At 42.9% G+C, this 14,964-nt stretch overlaps 1 protein-coding gene across 2 annotated transcripts in view; it reads right to left on the bottom strand.

Moving 5' to 3' along the window:
- Positions 1 to 14,964, bottom strand: part of pgap1 (post-GPI attachment to proteins inositol deacylase 1) — a 253,543-nt gene that overhangs the window by 107,782 nt on the left and 130,797 nt on the right. For both annotated transcript variants that reach the window (XM_038789106.1, XM_038789105.1), the window contains exon 19: positions 4,240 to 4,278. In XM_038789106.1, coding sequence (XP_038645034.1) covers positions 4,240 to 4,278 — 39 coding nt within the window. The remainder of the gene's footprint in view (positions 1 to 4,239; positions 4,279 to 14,964) is intronic.

Here is a 14,964-nt window from a genome sequence, read left to right as displayed (position 1 = left end):
GTACAGCTGCAGTGAAACTTACCCATTTCTATACTCCATTATCTTTGCAATCAAAGTCAACATTCCATTTGTCTTCCTAATTACTTGATATACATGCATGCCAACTTAGAGATTCATGTTAACTGAGATCACTCTGTACTGAATCGTTCTGAAGTCTCTCTCCATTTAAATTATATCTTACCTTTCTATTCATCCTGTCAAAGTAGACAACCTCACATTTTCCCACATGATAATCCATCTGCAAAATTTTTGCCCACTTACTTAATCCATCTATATTAGTTTGCAGACTCTGTGCATCCTCCTCACAACTTGCTTTTCTATCCATCTTTGTATCATCTCCCAATTTGTCCCTTCATCAAAATCATTAATAGAAATCATAAAATAGTTAAGACCTTGCACGGGTTCCTGTGGCCCTCCACTTGTTACAGTCTGCCAACCTGAAAATTACCTATTTATTCTAACTCTCAGTTTCCAGTTAGTCAGCCTATTTTCTAAAGCTAATATATCTCCTCCAACACCACGAGTTCTTGTCTTTTGCACTAACCTTTCAATGTGGCACCTTACCAAATGTCTTTGGGAAATCCAAAAACACTACATCGACTGTAGCCCTTTATCCACTCTGCTTGCTAGATCCTCAAAAATCTCTAATAAATTTGTAAAACAATTTCACTTCCATAAAACCACGTCGCCTCTGCTGGATTGTATTATGATTTTCTAAATATCTTGCTACCACCTCCTTAATAATGGATTCCAACGATGGATGTCAGGCTAACTGGTCTACAGTTTCTACTTTCTGTCTAGAGGTGTTATATTGGCAGTTTTGCAATCTAGTGGAACCTTGCTGGAATTTTGGACGGTCACAACCAGTGCATGCACTATCTCTGCAGCTACTTCTTTAAAGACCAGAGGTTGCAAGCCAGGGCACTTGTCAGCCTTAGGAATCAGTTTTCCATGGATTTATTTTCCCATGTCTGTGATAGTTTCAAGTTCCACTTTTCCTTTTGCCTTTTGATTTTCTACCATGCTTGGGACACTTTCTGGATCTTCTACTGTGAAGAAAGGTACAAAATACTTTTTTAAAGTCTCTGCGACTTTGATTCATTCCCCAATCTCACCCTCTAATAGAGACCAACACTCGCTTTAGTTATTGTTTTCTTTTTAAAATACTTGCAGAAGCTGTAATTATCTTATATTTCTTCCTAGTTTTTTCTCATGGTTGTGCACTCTGTCACGCACTAGTTATCATTACCTGTATGTGGGGAGCTCCCGTTGAAGAGGGCGGAGAGAAGCTTTAGATATCTTGGGGTCCAGATAGCTAGGAACTGGGAAGCCCTTTGAGGCTGGTGGAACAAATGGAGGAGGTTCAGGAGGTGGGACGCGCTGCCGCTTTCATTGGCGGGCAGGGTCGGTTAAAATGACGGTGCTCCCGAAGTTTTTGTTTCTTTTCCAGTGCCTCCCCATATTGATTCCGAAGGTTTCTTTCAAGAGGGTTAACAAGAGTATTCTGGGGTTTGTGTCGGCGCGGAAGACCCCGAGAGTGAGGAGGGTATTCCTGGAGCGATGAACGGAGGTAGGCGGTTTGGCGCTGCCCAACCTGTGTGGGTACTACTGGGCTGCGAATGTGGCAATGAGTCACAGGTGGGTGATGGAGGGGGAGGGTGCCGCATGGAAGAGGCTGGAAGTGGCGTCCTGTGTGGATACGAGTTTGGGGGCATTGGTGACGGCCCCGCTTCCGCTCCCCCCGGCAAGATATTCCACAAATCCGGTGGTGGTGGCGTCCCTCAAAATTTGGGGGCAGTGGAGGCGGCACAGGGGGGAAGTGAAGGCCTCAGTGTGGGCCCCGATACGGCGCAAACACCAGTTTGCACCAGGGAGAATGGATGGTGGGTTTTTTAGTTGGCAAAGGGCAGGCATCAGGCAGATGGGGGACCTTTTCCTTGACGGGACGTTTGTGACTTTAGAGGAGTTGGAGGGGAAGTGGGGCCTCCCCCCTCGAAATGCTTTCAGGTATATGCAGATTAAGGCGTTTGTTAAGCGGCAGGTAGCTGAGTTCCCGCTGCTACCGCCTAGGGGGGTGCGGGATAGGGTGCTCTCGGGGACGTGGGTCGGTGAGGGGAGGATCTCGGCAATTTATCAGATGATGCAGGAAGAGGAGGCGGCCTCGGTGGAGGAGCTGAAAGCGAAGTGGGAGGAGGAGCTCGGGGAAGAGATTGACGATGGGACGTGGGCGGATACTGTGGGGAGAGTGAACTCGTCCTCTTCTTGCGCACGGCTCAGCTTAATTCAGCTGAAGGTGCTGTATAGGGCGCACATGGCTGGGGCCAGGATGAGCCGGTTCTTTGGGGGGGGGGGGGGGGGGGGGGGGGGGGGGGGGGGGAGAGGACAGATGCGGGAGGTGTTCAGGAGGCCCGGCGAACCACACCCACATGTTTTGGGCATGTCCGGTGTTGGAGAGGTTTTGGAAGGGGGTGGCGGGGACTTTGTCCAAGGTGGTCGGTTCTAGGGTGGAGCCGGGCTGGGGGCTCGCGATCTTTGGGGTAGCATCGGAGCCAGGAGTGCAGGAGGTGAGAGAGGCTGGCACACTGGCACTTGCGTCTCTAGTAGCCCAGCGTAGGATTCTCTTACAGTGGAGGGACGCGAAGACCCCGAGCCCGGAGGCCTGGATCAATGACATGGCCGGGTTCATCAGACTGGAAAAGATTAAGTTTGCCCTGAGGGGATCGGTACAAGCGTTCTTCCGCCGGTGGCAGCCGTTTCTCGATTTCCTGGCGGAGAGGTGGTCAGTCTCAGCCGCAACCCGGGGGGGGGAGGTCGAGATTTGTTAAGGGGGGTTGTTTTTGCGACGGTGTGTTTGCTATTTTTTTTCCTTCTTGTATTGTTATTAATTTCTTACTTTGTATTGGGGGGGATTTCTGTTTCTGTTTAGTTTTACACTGTGTTTACTTTAACTGTTGGGAAAAAATTTGTTGTTGAAAAATTTGAATAAAAATTATTTTTTTTAAAAATCATTACCTGTATTGCCACCCTGTACTTTTCTCTTCAATTTTCCAAACTTCCCCTCATGTGATGCCTCCACAACCAACCCGTCTTCTCACACGATTCAGTTTAAATCCTGGTAAGAAGTCTTACAACACCAGGTTAAAGTCCAACAGGTTTGTTTCAAACACTAGCTTTCAGAGCACTGCTCCTTCCTCAGGTGAATCCGAGGAAGGAGCTGCGCTCCAAAAGTTAGTGTTTGAAACAAACACGTTGGACTTTAACCTGGTGTTGTAAGACTTCTTACTGTGCTCACCTCAGTCCAACGCCTGCATCTCCACATCGCAGTTTAAATCCTGACATTGATACAATGAATGTCTGATTGATTGATACTTTTAAGATATTGCAAACTGAGCAGATTTATTTCAAAGCATCTTATCAAAGCCTCTGTCTATGTTGTCAGTTTCAGGATAATTTCAAAGAATTCTAGACTTGCCATTGGCTCAGTGGTCCTGTCCATAGTGGATATTGGAAGAGTTGGTCTGGAGGATGCATGAGGGTAATGGAAGGGGTATGGAAGGGGTATGGAAGGGTATGGGAAAAGCATGCAAATAGAAGGGTGCATAGAAAATATGGTACAGGCATGGGGTTTGGTGGAGGTGCTTAGGAGATGGGGGCTTGAAGGCCTGACGGTCATAATCACAACTGGACTGATTCCTAGTGAACAGAGATGGGCCTTCTGGTCTGCTGCCTCACCATCTGCTGACTCCTCTGGCATCTCAGGTCTGCATCTGGAGATAATGGGCCCAATTTCATTATTTCACCGTCTGCCCGGAACACAAATATGGCAGGCAGGGGCCTCCTAAACCAAGAAGGGGAACTCTCCTGGCATGCTTCCCTTCTCCTTCATGAAAATCAGCCTCTTGAAATCTGTATGTACAGGTCTATACGATTTATTTACCTTCTTCAGGTTTAAATACCAGAAAATCCATAAAGCAGAATTCTGCAGCAATTTTATTCAGGGACAGAATGGAGGAAAAGGTTAGATGCCTATTTTTATTCTGCATTGCATGGCTTTTCAGATGTTATTTCGGGACTAAGTCGAGGAATAATGTGCCCAGTAACAAAGCACAAGATTTTTTCTGCAAATGACTTCCACGCAAATGTTGAACAGTAAATATTTTTCAATTGTTCATGCATATGCAGAGGGTGTTTACAGCACCTGAATGAAACAGTACAAAATGTAAACAAAAACAGTCTTACCTGTCCAAGTACTTCAAGGAAAGATGTCCTGATGGTAATCTAAAATTGAATAAACAAAATTCTGATTTGAAATACAGAAATAAATAAGAATCTCTGATAAAGCAAGTAAAGATGTAAATGAATGTCACAATTTTAAAAAATTATTTTAAATGCTGATAGAAATGATGATTTAAAATACTAATGGTGATTGATTTCTTCATACTATAGCCACTTAGTGAATGCCTGTGTTGCTCTTTAAGTTTTAATATTTAATGTGATTCAGCTCTCATTTGCTAGGCATTCGTTTAAAAATAATTTGGTTCAACCTGTATTTAGAATAAATATAATTTAACACATCTTAGGACCACAAACTGTAGTGGGAACTATGTCTGCAAATCTATCTTACTAATCAGGATTCTTCTAAAAAGTCAGTTACAAAGATGAATGGCTTAAGAGAATACTTGTTTTTTTACAATCTATCTCTGCACTATTTATGTTGACGTGTAAGTGGTGATGACACGATCCAGGACTCTGGCCTTAAAAAACGACTTGTCCAAGGAAATTTTAAGTATTCACTTCCTGTGAAGTTCAGTGGACCTATTAAGAGTCACAATGTTGAGAAAAAGAAACATCTACATTTTGTATATGTAAAATTAGATTTTTGTAAATTTGGTCATTATCCAGTGCCTTCAATTTGTGTTAGGAAAAGGAACACTGCTGAACAGCCCTTTCTCAGGTTATTTAATTATGCTACAATTATTTAATTAGAACCCATAAGGGCTTTATCCTATTTCGATGAAATTTTGACTTTTTATTTGATGTTGTTCAGAGCAAACAGCAATTATGATATGTTCTTCTATACACTGTACAAACTAATGACTAGTAAAATCATTATGTCCTCTTCATTAAAGATTTTAACACAAAAACGAGAAATCGCATTGCTTGAAAGAAATCTTAATGGATGGTAGCAATACTTATCCCAACACAAATATTCTGCAAAAAACAATGAAGACAACTGCACACTGCAACGGTTTCACCATCCATGAGCACAATCTTGAGTTCCCCAATTACAACCTAATGTTGTAACGGCTTTCATTAAACCATTAACTAATTGCAGCAGAGCTAAATTAACTGAAATATCAACTCCTGTCCTGCCCCTTTCAATTCCTTTGTGTTTGGATAAATAGAATGATGCAGTATTTAAGTGGTGCCCTTAATCTTCAGTAATGTATTTAATTGTTAAGTGCAGTCTAAAATATAAGCTTTTCTCTGCCTCAGAATTTCATCTTAATAGGTCATTTGGATTTAGGGCGGCATGGCGATGCAGTGGTTAGCACGGCTGCCTCACGGCTGAGGACACAAGTTCGATCCCGGCCCCGGGTCACTATCCATGTGGAGTTTTGTACATTCTCCCCATGTCTGTGTGGGTCTCACCCCCCACAACCAAAGACGTGCAGGGTATGTGGATTAGCCACGCTAAATTGCCTCTTAATTAGAAAAAAAATAATTGGGTACTCCAAATTTTAAAAATATCTTTTGGATTCTACAAGCTGTTATGGACCAGTGTTTAGAGAACCCCAAAGTGTATCATGGAGTTCACCTGACCCACAACATTTAATAGATTGTGATATGGGGAGCACATGGCCCACTCTACAGGTGTGGTACAGCAGAAATAGAAAAGTATTCCTTAAAGTAAAACAATGTTTATTCTATGAACTCAAGTTAACCTTTTTAAAATATACAATGAACATCTTAGCAGCCATCAATTCAAATACAACCCCCAAAGAATACAACACTAAGTAATCCTTGAGCTTTCCTTTTAACATCCATAAGACTTGAAACAAAAACTTTTAACAGAAGCACCTCAGGTTTAACTTCACTACTGAGAACAGTTACCATGTTGAAATTAGCAAATGAACATTCATAAGCTCGCAGAGATTCACACACGTCCTGCTGTGATTGCAGCTTCTCCAAAACTAAAATAAAACCAAACCCACCCTGCAGCAAAAAGCCTAAAGCAAAAGTAAAAAGCTGACAGACGGCCCAGCTCCACTCTCTGACATCACTGCAGTAATAAACACCCATTTCTTAAAGGTACTCTCACTACAGATATTTATATACACACCCATTTATAAACACCCATTTCTGAAAGGTACTCTCGCATGGCAAAGAAAAACGTATAGGGAAGGCTGACCTAGAACATGTTTGTCAAAGTGGGTGCATACTTTCACCAGAAACAAAGCCGTGTTTTCAGATTTTGAATTCAAACTTTTCCTTTAGTCCGACTGGATTTGTAGTGTTGGATCATACCGAGAATGTGGGGCAAAGTTCGTGCAATGTTGTAGTATGTCTTCAAAAGGCATTACTTGATTATTTTCTGTTTTTTATTGAATAGGTTACTCTTGCCAAAAAAAAGTGAGAATAATTTGTTTCACATTTAACACATTCAACTCCCACAGACATAGCTTGATGAACTGCAACACCAGATGAAATCAGAATGGGAATATCCTTTACAAGGATTCAACATGATCTGGAAGATGTAATGGGAAGAATAAGACTAAGAGCAAGCAACTGATTTCAGTTGCACAAATAGTGACTGGGAATGTGTGTAGTGATAAGAACATCAATGTGGATTAAAAATGGTACAGACTGGGTGCTTAATACTCAAGTATATAAAGCATTCAAAAAAGATAGAGGGGAGAAAAAGGGAGATGAGGTAGCTGTACAGATTATGTAACATCGTAGCGTTGGAAGAGAGAGTATCATGGAGGGGGCAAAAACAGAATTAATTTGATTAGAGCTGAGGAGCAGAAGGGTACACTCATGCTGCTGATGATATTCTGTAGGCCTCCATAGGAGAGAGGGAGGTGGAGGAACATATCTGTAGAGAAATCACAGAGATGTTCAAGAACTACTGAGTTGTGATATTGGAGGACTCCTATTACCTAAATATCGATTGGGTAATGTTAGGGAAAAGTGAAAGAAGATGGAAGAATTCTGAAATGTGATCAATAAGTTCTTGGTCCAACTAGGAAGGATGCACCACTCGATCTAGCGCTGGGCCAATGGTCCACTGTCTGTGGGAACATTTAGATTTGAAGACTATTTATCCCACTAAATGGGATAAGGGCGGATCTTGCCAGGATAAAAAGGAAGCAAAGTTTGACAGGAAAACGATAAAGTAGCAATGAGTGATCTTTCAGGAGGTGCTTCAGGTATAGACTAAGTATATTCTAACAAAGGAAAAAGCCAGGGCTCCTTGGTTGGCAAGGGAGATAGAGATTATGATGAAGCAAAAAAGGAAGCTGTGTGATTGATACACCTTAGGTGAATTTTCCCTGAAAACCAGGTCAAATACAATAAGTTGAGAGGTAAAGTGGAGAGGAAAATAAGACTGGAAAGAGAGAATATGGGATTAGAATGACGGTGGACAAATAAAATCTACCAGCTTGGAAATAGTAAGTAGGTATAAATCACAAGAATTAGGAACAGGAGTAGGCCATTCAGTCCACTCTGCTATTCAATAAGATTGTGGCTAATTTGATTGTGGCTTCAACTCCTCTTTCCTCTCTCTCTCTCTCCCCCTCCCCCCCCCCCCCCCCCCCCCCCCCCCCCCCCCCCCCCCCCCCCCCCCCCCCCCCCCCCCCCCACCCCCCCCCCCCCCCGAGCCATAATTTTTTTTAAAAAAACTTTATTTTTCCAATTAAAGGGCAATTTACTAAGACCAATCTACCTACGCTGCACATCTTTTTGGGTTGAGGGGGTGGGAACCACACAGACACAGGTATAATGTGCAAGCTCCACACGGACAGTGACCCGGGGCTGGGATCGAACCCGGGTCCTCGGCAGCGTGAGGCAGCAGTGCAGCCTCTCCCTCCCACATAATAGTTAATTTTTTGATTAGGAATAAAGTCATCAATCTCAGCCTTGAATATATTCAATGACCCAGCCTCCACTGATGCCCGAGGAGGAGAATTCCACAGATTAGCAACTCTCTGGGAGAAACAAAATTATCCATACCCCGGTCTTAAATGGAAGATCCCCAAATTTTAAGTTGTGCCCCATGGTTCTAGATTCTCCCAAAAGGGGAAACATCCTCTCAATATGCACCTTGTCAAGTACACTCAGGATCTATGTTTGAATAAGATCACCACTCATTCTTCTAAACTTCAATGGATACAAGCCCAACCTAACCAACCTTTCCTCATACGACAACTCACTTCTCCAGGAATCAGTTGGAAGAACCTTGTATGAATTGATTCTAATGCAATTATATCCATTCTTAAGTAAGGAGGCCAAAACTGTACACAGTACTCCCCTGATGAGAACTCATCAACACTTTGTACCCCACATCTTCCCTATTTGTGCACTTGATTTACTGTGCAATAAATGTCAACATTCCATGCGTCTTCCTCGTTACTTGGAATAGAGTAATAGAAAAGAATCCCTACAGTGCAGAAGGAAGCTATTCAGCCCATCGAGTCTCCACCGACCCTCCAAAAAGGCACCCCACCTAGGCCCAGCCATCACCCTACCCCCGTAATCCAGTAAGCCCACTTAACCTTTTGGACAATAAGGGACAATTTAGCATGGCCAATCCACCTAACGCCCACATCTTTGGACTGTGGGAGGAAACCAGAGCACCCGGAAGAAACCCATGCAGACACGGGGAGCACGTGCAAACTCCACACAGACAGTGACCCCAGGTCAGAATCGAATACAGGTTCCCTGGTGCGGTGAGGCAGCAGTGATATCCACTGTGCCACCCCTGCACTTACATGACAACTTTGTGATTCACGTTCTGGATTTCTCTATACTGTAGAGTATTGCAGTCTCGCTCCATTCAAATAGAATACTGCTTTACTATTCTCCCTGTCAAAGTGGAAAAGTTCCTATTTTCCCACATTATATTCCATCTGCCAAAATTGTGCCCAATCACTTAACCTAACTATATCCTTTTACAGACTCATGTCCTCTGCACAACTTACTCCCTACCTCGCTTTGCGTCATCAGCCTTTCATCCATGTCATTGATAGATTGTAAATAGTTGAGATGCCGGCTGATCAGTGTGGCTCTCTCCAGTAACAGGTTGCCAACTCAAAATGTACCCATTTACCTAGGAAATCCTCTAGCCACAAAAATATGTTACCCACTACAGCATGAGCTCTAATTTTATGAAGTAACATTTGATGGGCCACCTTGTCAAATGCCTTTTGTAAATCCAAGTACAGCACATCTTTATCCATGTTGCTTGTTACATCCTCAAGGAATTCTAATATATTAATTAAACAATGTCCCTTTCACCAGGCCATGTTGTCTCTGGCTATCATGATTTTCTAAATGTCCTGCTATTACTGCCTTAATATTGGATTCTATACTTTTCCCTACGACAGATAGAGGTGAACCGGACCATTATTTATTGCTTATTATAGCCCTCCTTTCTTGAATAAGGATGTTACATTAGCTTATTTTAAAGGAGGAAATTCACCATGTCCAGGGGATTCAAGAACCTTCGATACCTTTTCCCTAGTGATTGTTTTAAGGACATTCCTCCCATTTATGGTATGTTTATTGTGTTTTCTACATTGAAGATAACTGTTCAAATGCCTGTTCAATGCATCTACCATTTCCTTTTCCCCATTATTAACTCTCCAGGCTCACCCTCAGAATCACAGAATACTTCAGTGCATAAGAGGCCCTTCAGCCCATTTGAGTCTGCACCTGTGCCCTGAAAGGCCCTGATCTGCCCACCTAATCCCATTCACCAGCACTTGGGCCATAGCCTTGAATATTATGGCATGCCAAGTACTCATCTAGGTACTTTTTAAAGGATGCGAGGCATCCCACTCCTCCCAGGCAGTGCATTCCAGACCGTCACCACTCTCTGGGTAAAAATGTTTTTCCTCAAATCTCCCCTCAACCTCCCATCCCTCACTTTGAACTTGGGTTCCCTTGTAACTGGCCCTTCAACTAAGGGGAACAGCTGCACCCTATCGACCCTGTCCATGCCCCTCAATCTTGTACACTTCAAACAGGTCACCCCTCAGTCTTCCCTGCTCCAGAGAAAACAACTAAAGCCTATCCAACCTCTCTGGTGAATCGTCTCTTCACCTCCTCCAGTGCAATCACATCCTTCTTATAATGTGGTGACCAGAATTGCACATAGTACTCCAGCTGTAGCTTCACCCAAGTTCTATACAGCTACATCATGACCTCCCCACTTTTGTAATCTATGTCCCGATTGATAAAAGCAAGTATCCCTTATGACTTTTTCCACTTTCACCCTCGATCACTTTGCAGTGCTGTACGTTTTTTCTTTCAATTTGATGCTATCTTTAACTTCCTTAGTTAGCTTCATCTTTCATTTGGGCAGGTCTCACCTTTGGAAGGGTAAAGTGGCTAGGATTTGGAAAACAGTCCTCCAGAGGGACCGGCAGCCATGAGACTTGTTGCCAAGTCTGATATCTTATTGGGCAGCCAATAGAGGTGCTGGAGTATTGTGGGCATCCGGAGGCTGTATGGATGCGATGAAGTCAGGATCGTGTAGGGGGTAGTGAGTGTAGGCTTAAACTGCTCATCTCTCTGCATAAGACAAGTCTTTCATCCCTGGGATCAATCTAGTGAACCTTCTCTGAACTGTCTCTTATGTATTTATGTCCTTCTTCAAGCAAGGAGATCAAAAGTGTGCGCAGTATTCCAGATGAGGTCTCACCAATGCCCAATACAGTTACAACAACACTCCTACTTTTATACTCCATTTTATTAGCAGTGAAGGACAAAATTCCATTTGCCTTGCTTCTTACCTGCTGCATACTAACTTGCTGCGATTCATGTATGAGGACACTCAGAGTTTTGAAATTTCTCTCCATTTAGTTCAATGCATTGCCTTTTTATTCCTCTGACCAAAATGGACTACCTCACACTTATCTACTGAAGTTCCTTCTGCCACATTTTGGCCTTCTCACCTACCCATCCATATGTAAATTTATTTTTCCTCATTGCAACTTTCTTTCCCACCTTTGTCATCTGCTCTGCATCCAAGTCATTACTATAGCTCGTCAGTTTGACATTAGTGATGGGCAAGATTTTAGGAACGTTAATAAATGGGGAAAAAATTAACAGGCAGTTGACGAGGTTTGAATTAATTAATGAGAACCAGACTGATGGTACTCGACTAATCTAATCAAATTAGTTGACAAAGTGACAGATGGCTGATGAAGGGATTCAATGGATGTTATAGAACATAGAATAGTACAGCACAGAACAGGCCCTTCGGCCATCGATGTTGTGCCGAGCAATGATCACCCTACTCAAACCCACGTATCCACCCTATACCCGCAACCCAACAACCCCCCCCTTAACCTTACATTTTAGGACACTACGGGCAGTTTAGCATGGCCAATCCACCTAACCGCACATCTTTGGATGTGCGGGTTAGGTGGATTGGCCATGCTAAATTATCTATATGGATTCCAAAAAAGCCTTTGACAAAGTATCATAAAAAAGCTGGTTAATAAAATCAAGGCTAATGGAATAGAAGGGCCATTGTGCAATCCGATAAAAAAGAGGGCTTCAGGACAGAAAACAGCAGGTTGTGGTAAATAGCTATTTTTCAGACTGGAGGATGATAAACAGTGGTGTGCCCCAAGGGTCAGTGTTAGGACCACTCCTTTTTTCGTAAAGATAAGTCACTTGGAAAACAAATAAAAATTTCCTAATTTGCAAATATTCCAAACTTGGAGGCGTGGTTGACAATGAGAATGATACCAATCGATTGCAATAGGACATACAGGTCAGCAGAATAGGCAGACAAGTATCAGATGGAATTTAATACAAATAAGTGAGGGTGATGCATTTTGGTAGGAGTAGGGAGAGATAATATAGTCTAAGTGGCACAGTTCTTAAATGTTCAGGAACAAAGACACACGGAAATTCAACTACTTAGATTTAGGATGGTGGCGGGACATATCAAGAGAGCAACTAGCAAAGCATATGGGAATTTGTGTTGCATAAATAGAGGTACTGAGCATAAAAGGAGGGAAGTTATGCTGAATCTGTAGAGAACTCTGGTTAGGCTACAACTAGAGTATCCAATTTTGGTCACCACATTAGAGGAAGGATTTGATGGTCATCAAAGTGTTAAGAATTGGGGAAAATTAAGATTCCCCCCACCCCCAAGAAAAAGAGAGATGTCGAATAGGGTGCGGAGAGAAGGGTTTGATGAAAGTTGCAAAACCTCTCGCTAGAATTATATTTTTTCTACATTTTTTGCCATTCAGATCATCCAAAGCCAGCTTGCAGTCAACAATCTGTTCCAATTTGTCTGTACTGTACTTGGATTTCCAGAAGGCATTTGATAAAGAACCATATCAAAGGTTACTGCGGAAAATAAAAGCTTGTGGTGGAAGGGTAACATATTGGCATGGATAGAAGATTGGTTGGCTAACAGGAAGCACGAGCAGGCTTAAGGGGTCTTTTTCAGGTTGGCAAGATGTAGCGAGTAGTCCTATAGGGATCAGTGCTGGAACCTCAACTGTTTACAATTCATGTAAATGACTTGGATGAAGGGATGGATGGGAATGGTTGCGAAATTTGCTGATGGCACAAAGATAGGTAGAAAAGTAAGTTGCGAAGAAAACGTAAGGGCGCTACAAAATGTAATATAGGTTAAGGGAGTGGGAAAAGATCTGGCTGATAGGAGTATAATGTGGACAAATGTGAAACTGTCCATTTTGGCAGGAAGAATGAATGAGAAGTATATTATCTAAATGGTGAGAGATTGCAATGCTCTAAGATACAGGTGGATCTGAGTGTCTTTGTGCATGAGTCGCAAAAGCCTAGTATGCAGGTACAGTAAGTAATTAGAAAAGTTAATAGAATGCTATTGTTTATTGCCAGGGGAAACGTCGGGAACCACAACTTTTGACCTTGGACTTCAACTCCAACTCCGTTTTTCTACCCACTCCCCATATCCTTTCATCCGCATGGAAGGACTTATTTAACAACCTTCAAAGTCTGTACCGAGCTATCTTCCGCAAACACTTCAGGCTGCGCCAGCTTCTCTTAGTAGTTTACTTACTGCTCTATATGTCTGCGGCAATGCCTCTTTACGTACAAACATACATAATGTTACAAACCATACTGATGTTAAATGTGAGGGTATCCCAAAACCCAGAAGCGTCACGTGAAACACCAGTTTGTAGTGGTGTATGTGTTCTTTTGATATAATGTGAGGCACAATGTACAACCCAGTGAGGAACAGTCCAGCCCTTGCGTGAACAATTAAGACAGACAAAAATACACACGACAAGAATGGCTATAACCCACTATGGATAACTTCCGGTGGCAGCCATGGAGTGGTCGCACACAGGGTAGCTCCGGCTTGAAGGCGCTGGTTTGAGCATTTTATACACGTTAGTGGGGTAGCTCCGGCAGGAAAGTATTGCAGGAAGTGTAGAGGGAGAGGTTGTCCCCAAGATTGGCATATCTACTGGACTCCAGACCCAGCTAAGTAAATGGAGGGGCCTGTGGCGCAGCAACAATGGTGGAGGGAGAAGGCCATCACCACTGGGAAAGCCCCAGATGGAACAGTTAATGGCCTTTATTAAAGATGAATTTTGTCAGCAAAGGAGATGCATGGTGACTGGTCGAAGGCCAGTAGCACCTCCGCGAGGATCGATGGGCCGTGTAGAGAAGTGCCTTGAGGCACAAGGGCGACAATACGAGAGGTGGAGAAAGTGGTGTTCAATCAGAGCGATCGGATCATATTCTACGGTTATCCTATTTCTTTCCTTTGCTATTATTCACCCTGTAGAGTCAGCTTTTGGCAAGTACTGTCATTTTCTCATCTTTCTCCACTTTTAGGTTGCCACCTCAGTAGCCCCATTGTTTACTCTAGTCACGTATGTAAAATACGTGCATTCCACTGATGGACAAATTCACATCTGACCATTTCTCCAGATGTCTGCCTCTAATAAACTCCCTGTTTTACCTTGTTTTTAATCTTATGTCCCAATTCTTAACATTACGAACACGGAGCAGCCCCTTGATCCTACTCCACCATTTAATATGATCATGGTCGATCTGACAACTTCAAATCTACATCGTGCCTACCCCTAACAATCGTGCCTACCCCTAATAACTACCCGTTGCTTACCAAGAATCTATCCACGTCTGCCGTAAAAATATCTAAAGATTCTGTTCCCACGGCCTTTTCTGGAAGAGAGTTCCAAAGTCTCAAGACCTAAGAGAACAAAATTGTCCTCATCTATGTTTTAAATGGGCGATCCCTTATTTTAAACAGTGACTCCTAGTTCCAGATTCTCCCACAAGAGGAAACATCCTCTCCACATTTACCCTGTCCAGACCTCTTAGGATTCTGTGTGTTTCAGTCAAGTAACCCGTTACTCTTTTAAATTCCAGCAGGTGCAGGCCTAGTCTGTCCAACCTTTCCTCATAAGACAACCCACCAATTCCAGGTATTAGTCTGGTAAATCTCTGATCTGCTCCCAACACGTTTACATCCTTCCTTAAATAAGATGACCAATACTGTACACACCACTCCAGATGTAGTCTCACTAATGCTGTGTATAACTGAAGCATAATTTCAAAAGGTCTTAGCCATGCCCCTCAACCCACCACAAATGGCTCCATAACTTCCATGCCTATCATGCTAACCCATTGCACTGCCATGGATATTCACAAAATTTAGCCTTTACAGAATCTATGCCATGTATGGAACAGCTT

Source organism: Scyliorhinus canicula, chromosome 2 (assembly GCF_902713615.1).
Source record: "Scyliorhinus canicula chromosome 2, sScyCan1.1, whole genome shotgun sequence".
Lineage (NCBI taxonomy): Eukaryota > Metazoa > Chordata > Chondrichthyes > Carcharhiniformes > Scyliorhinidae > Scyliorhinus > Scyliorhinus canicula.
The sequence above is the reverse complement of the archived record's forward strand: the minus strand, read 5'-3'. Positions and strand labels throughout refer to the sequence as shown.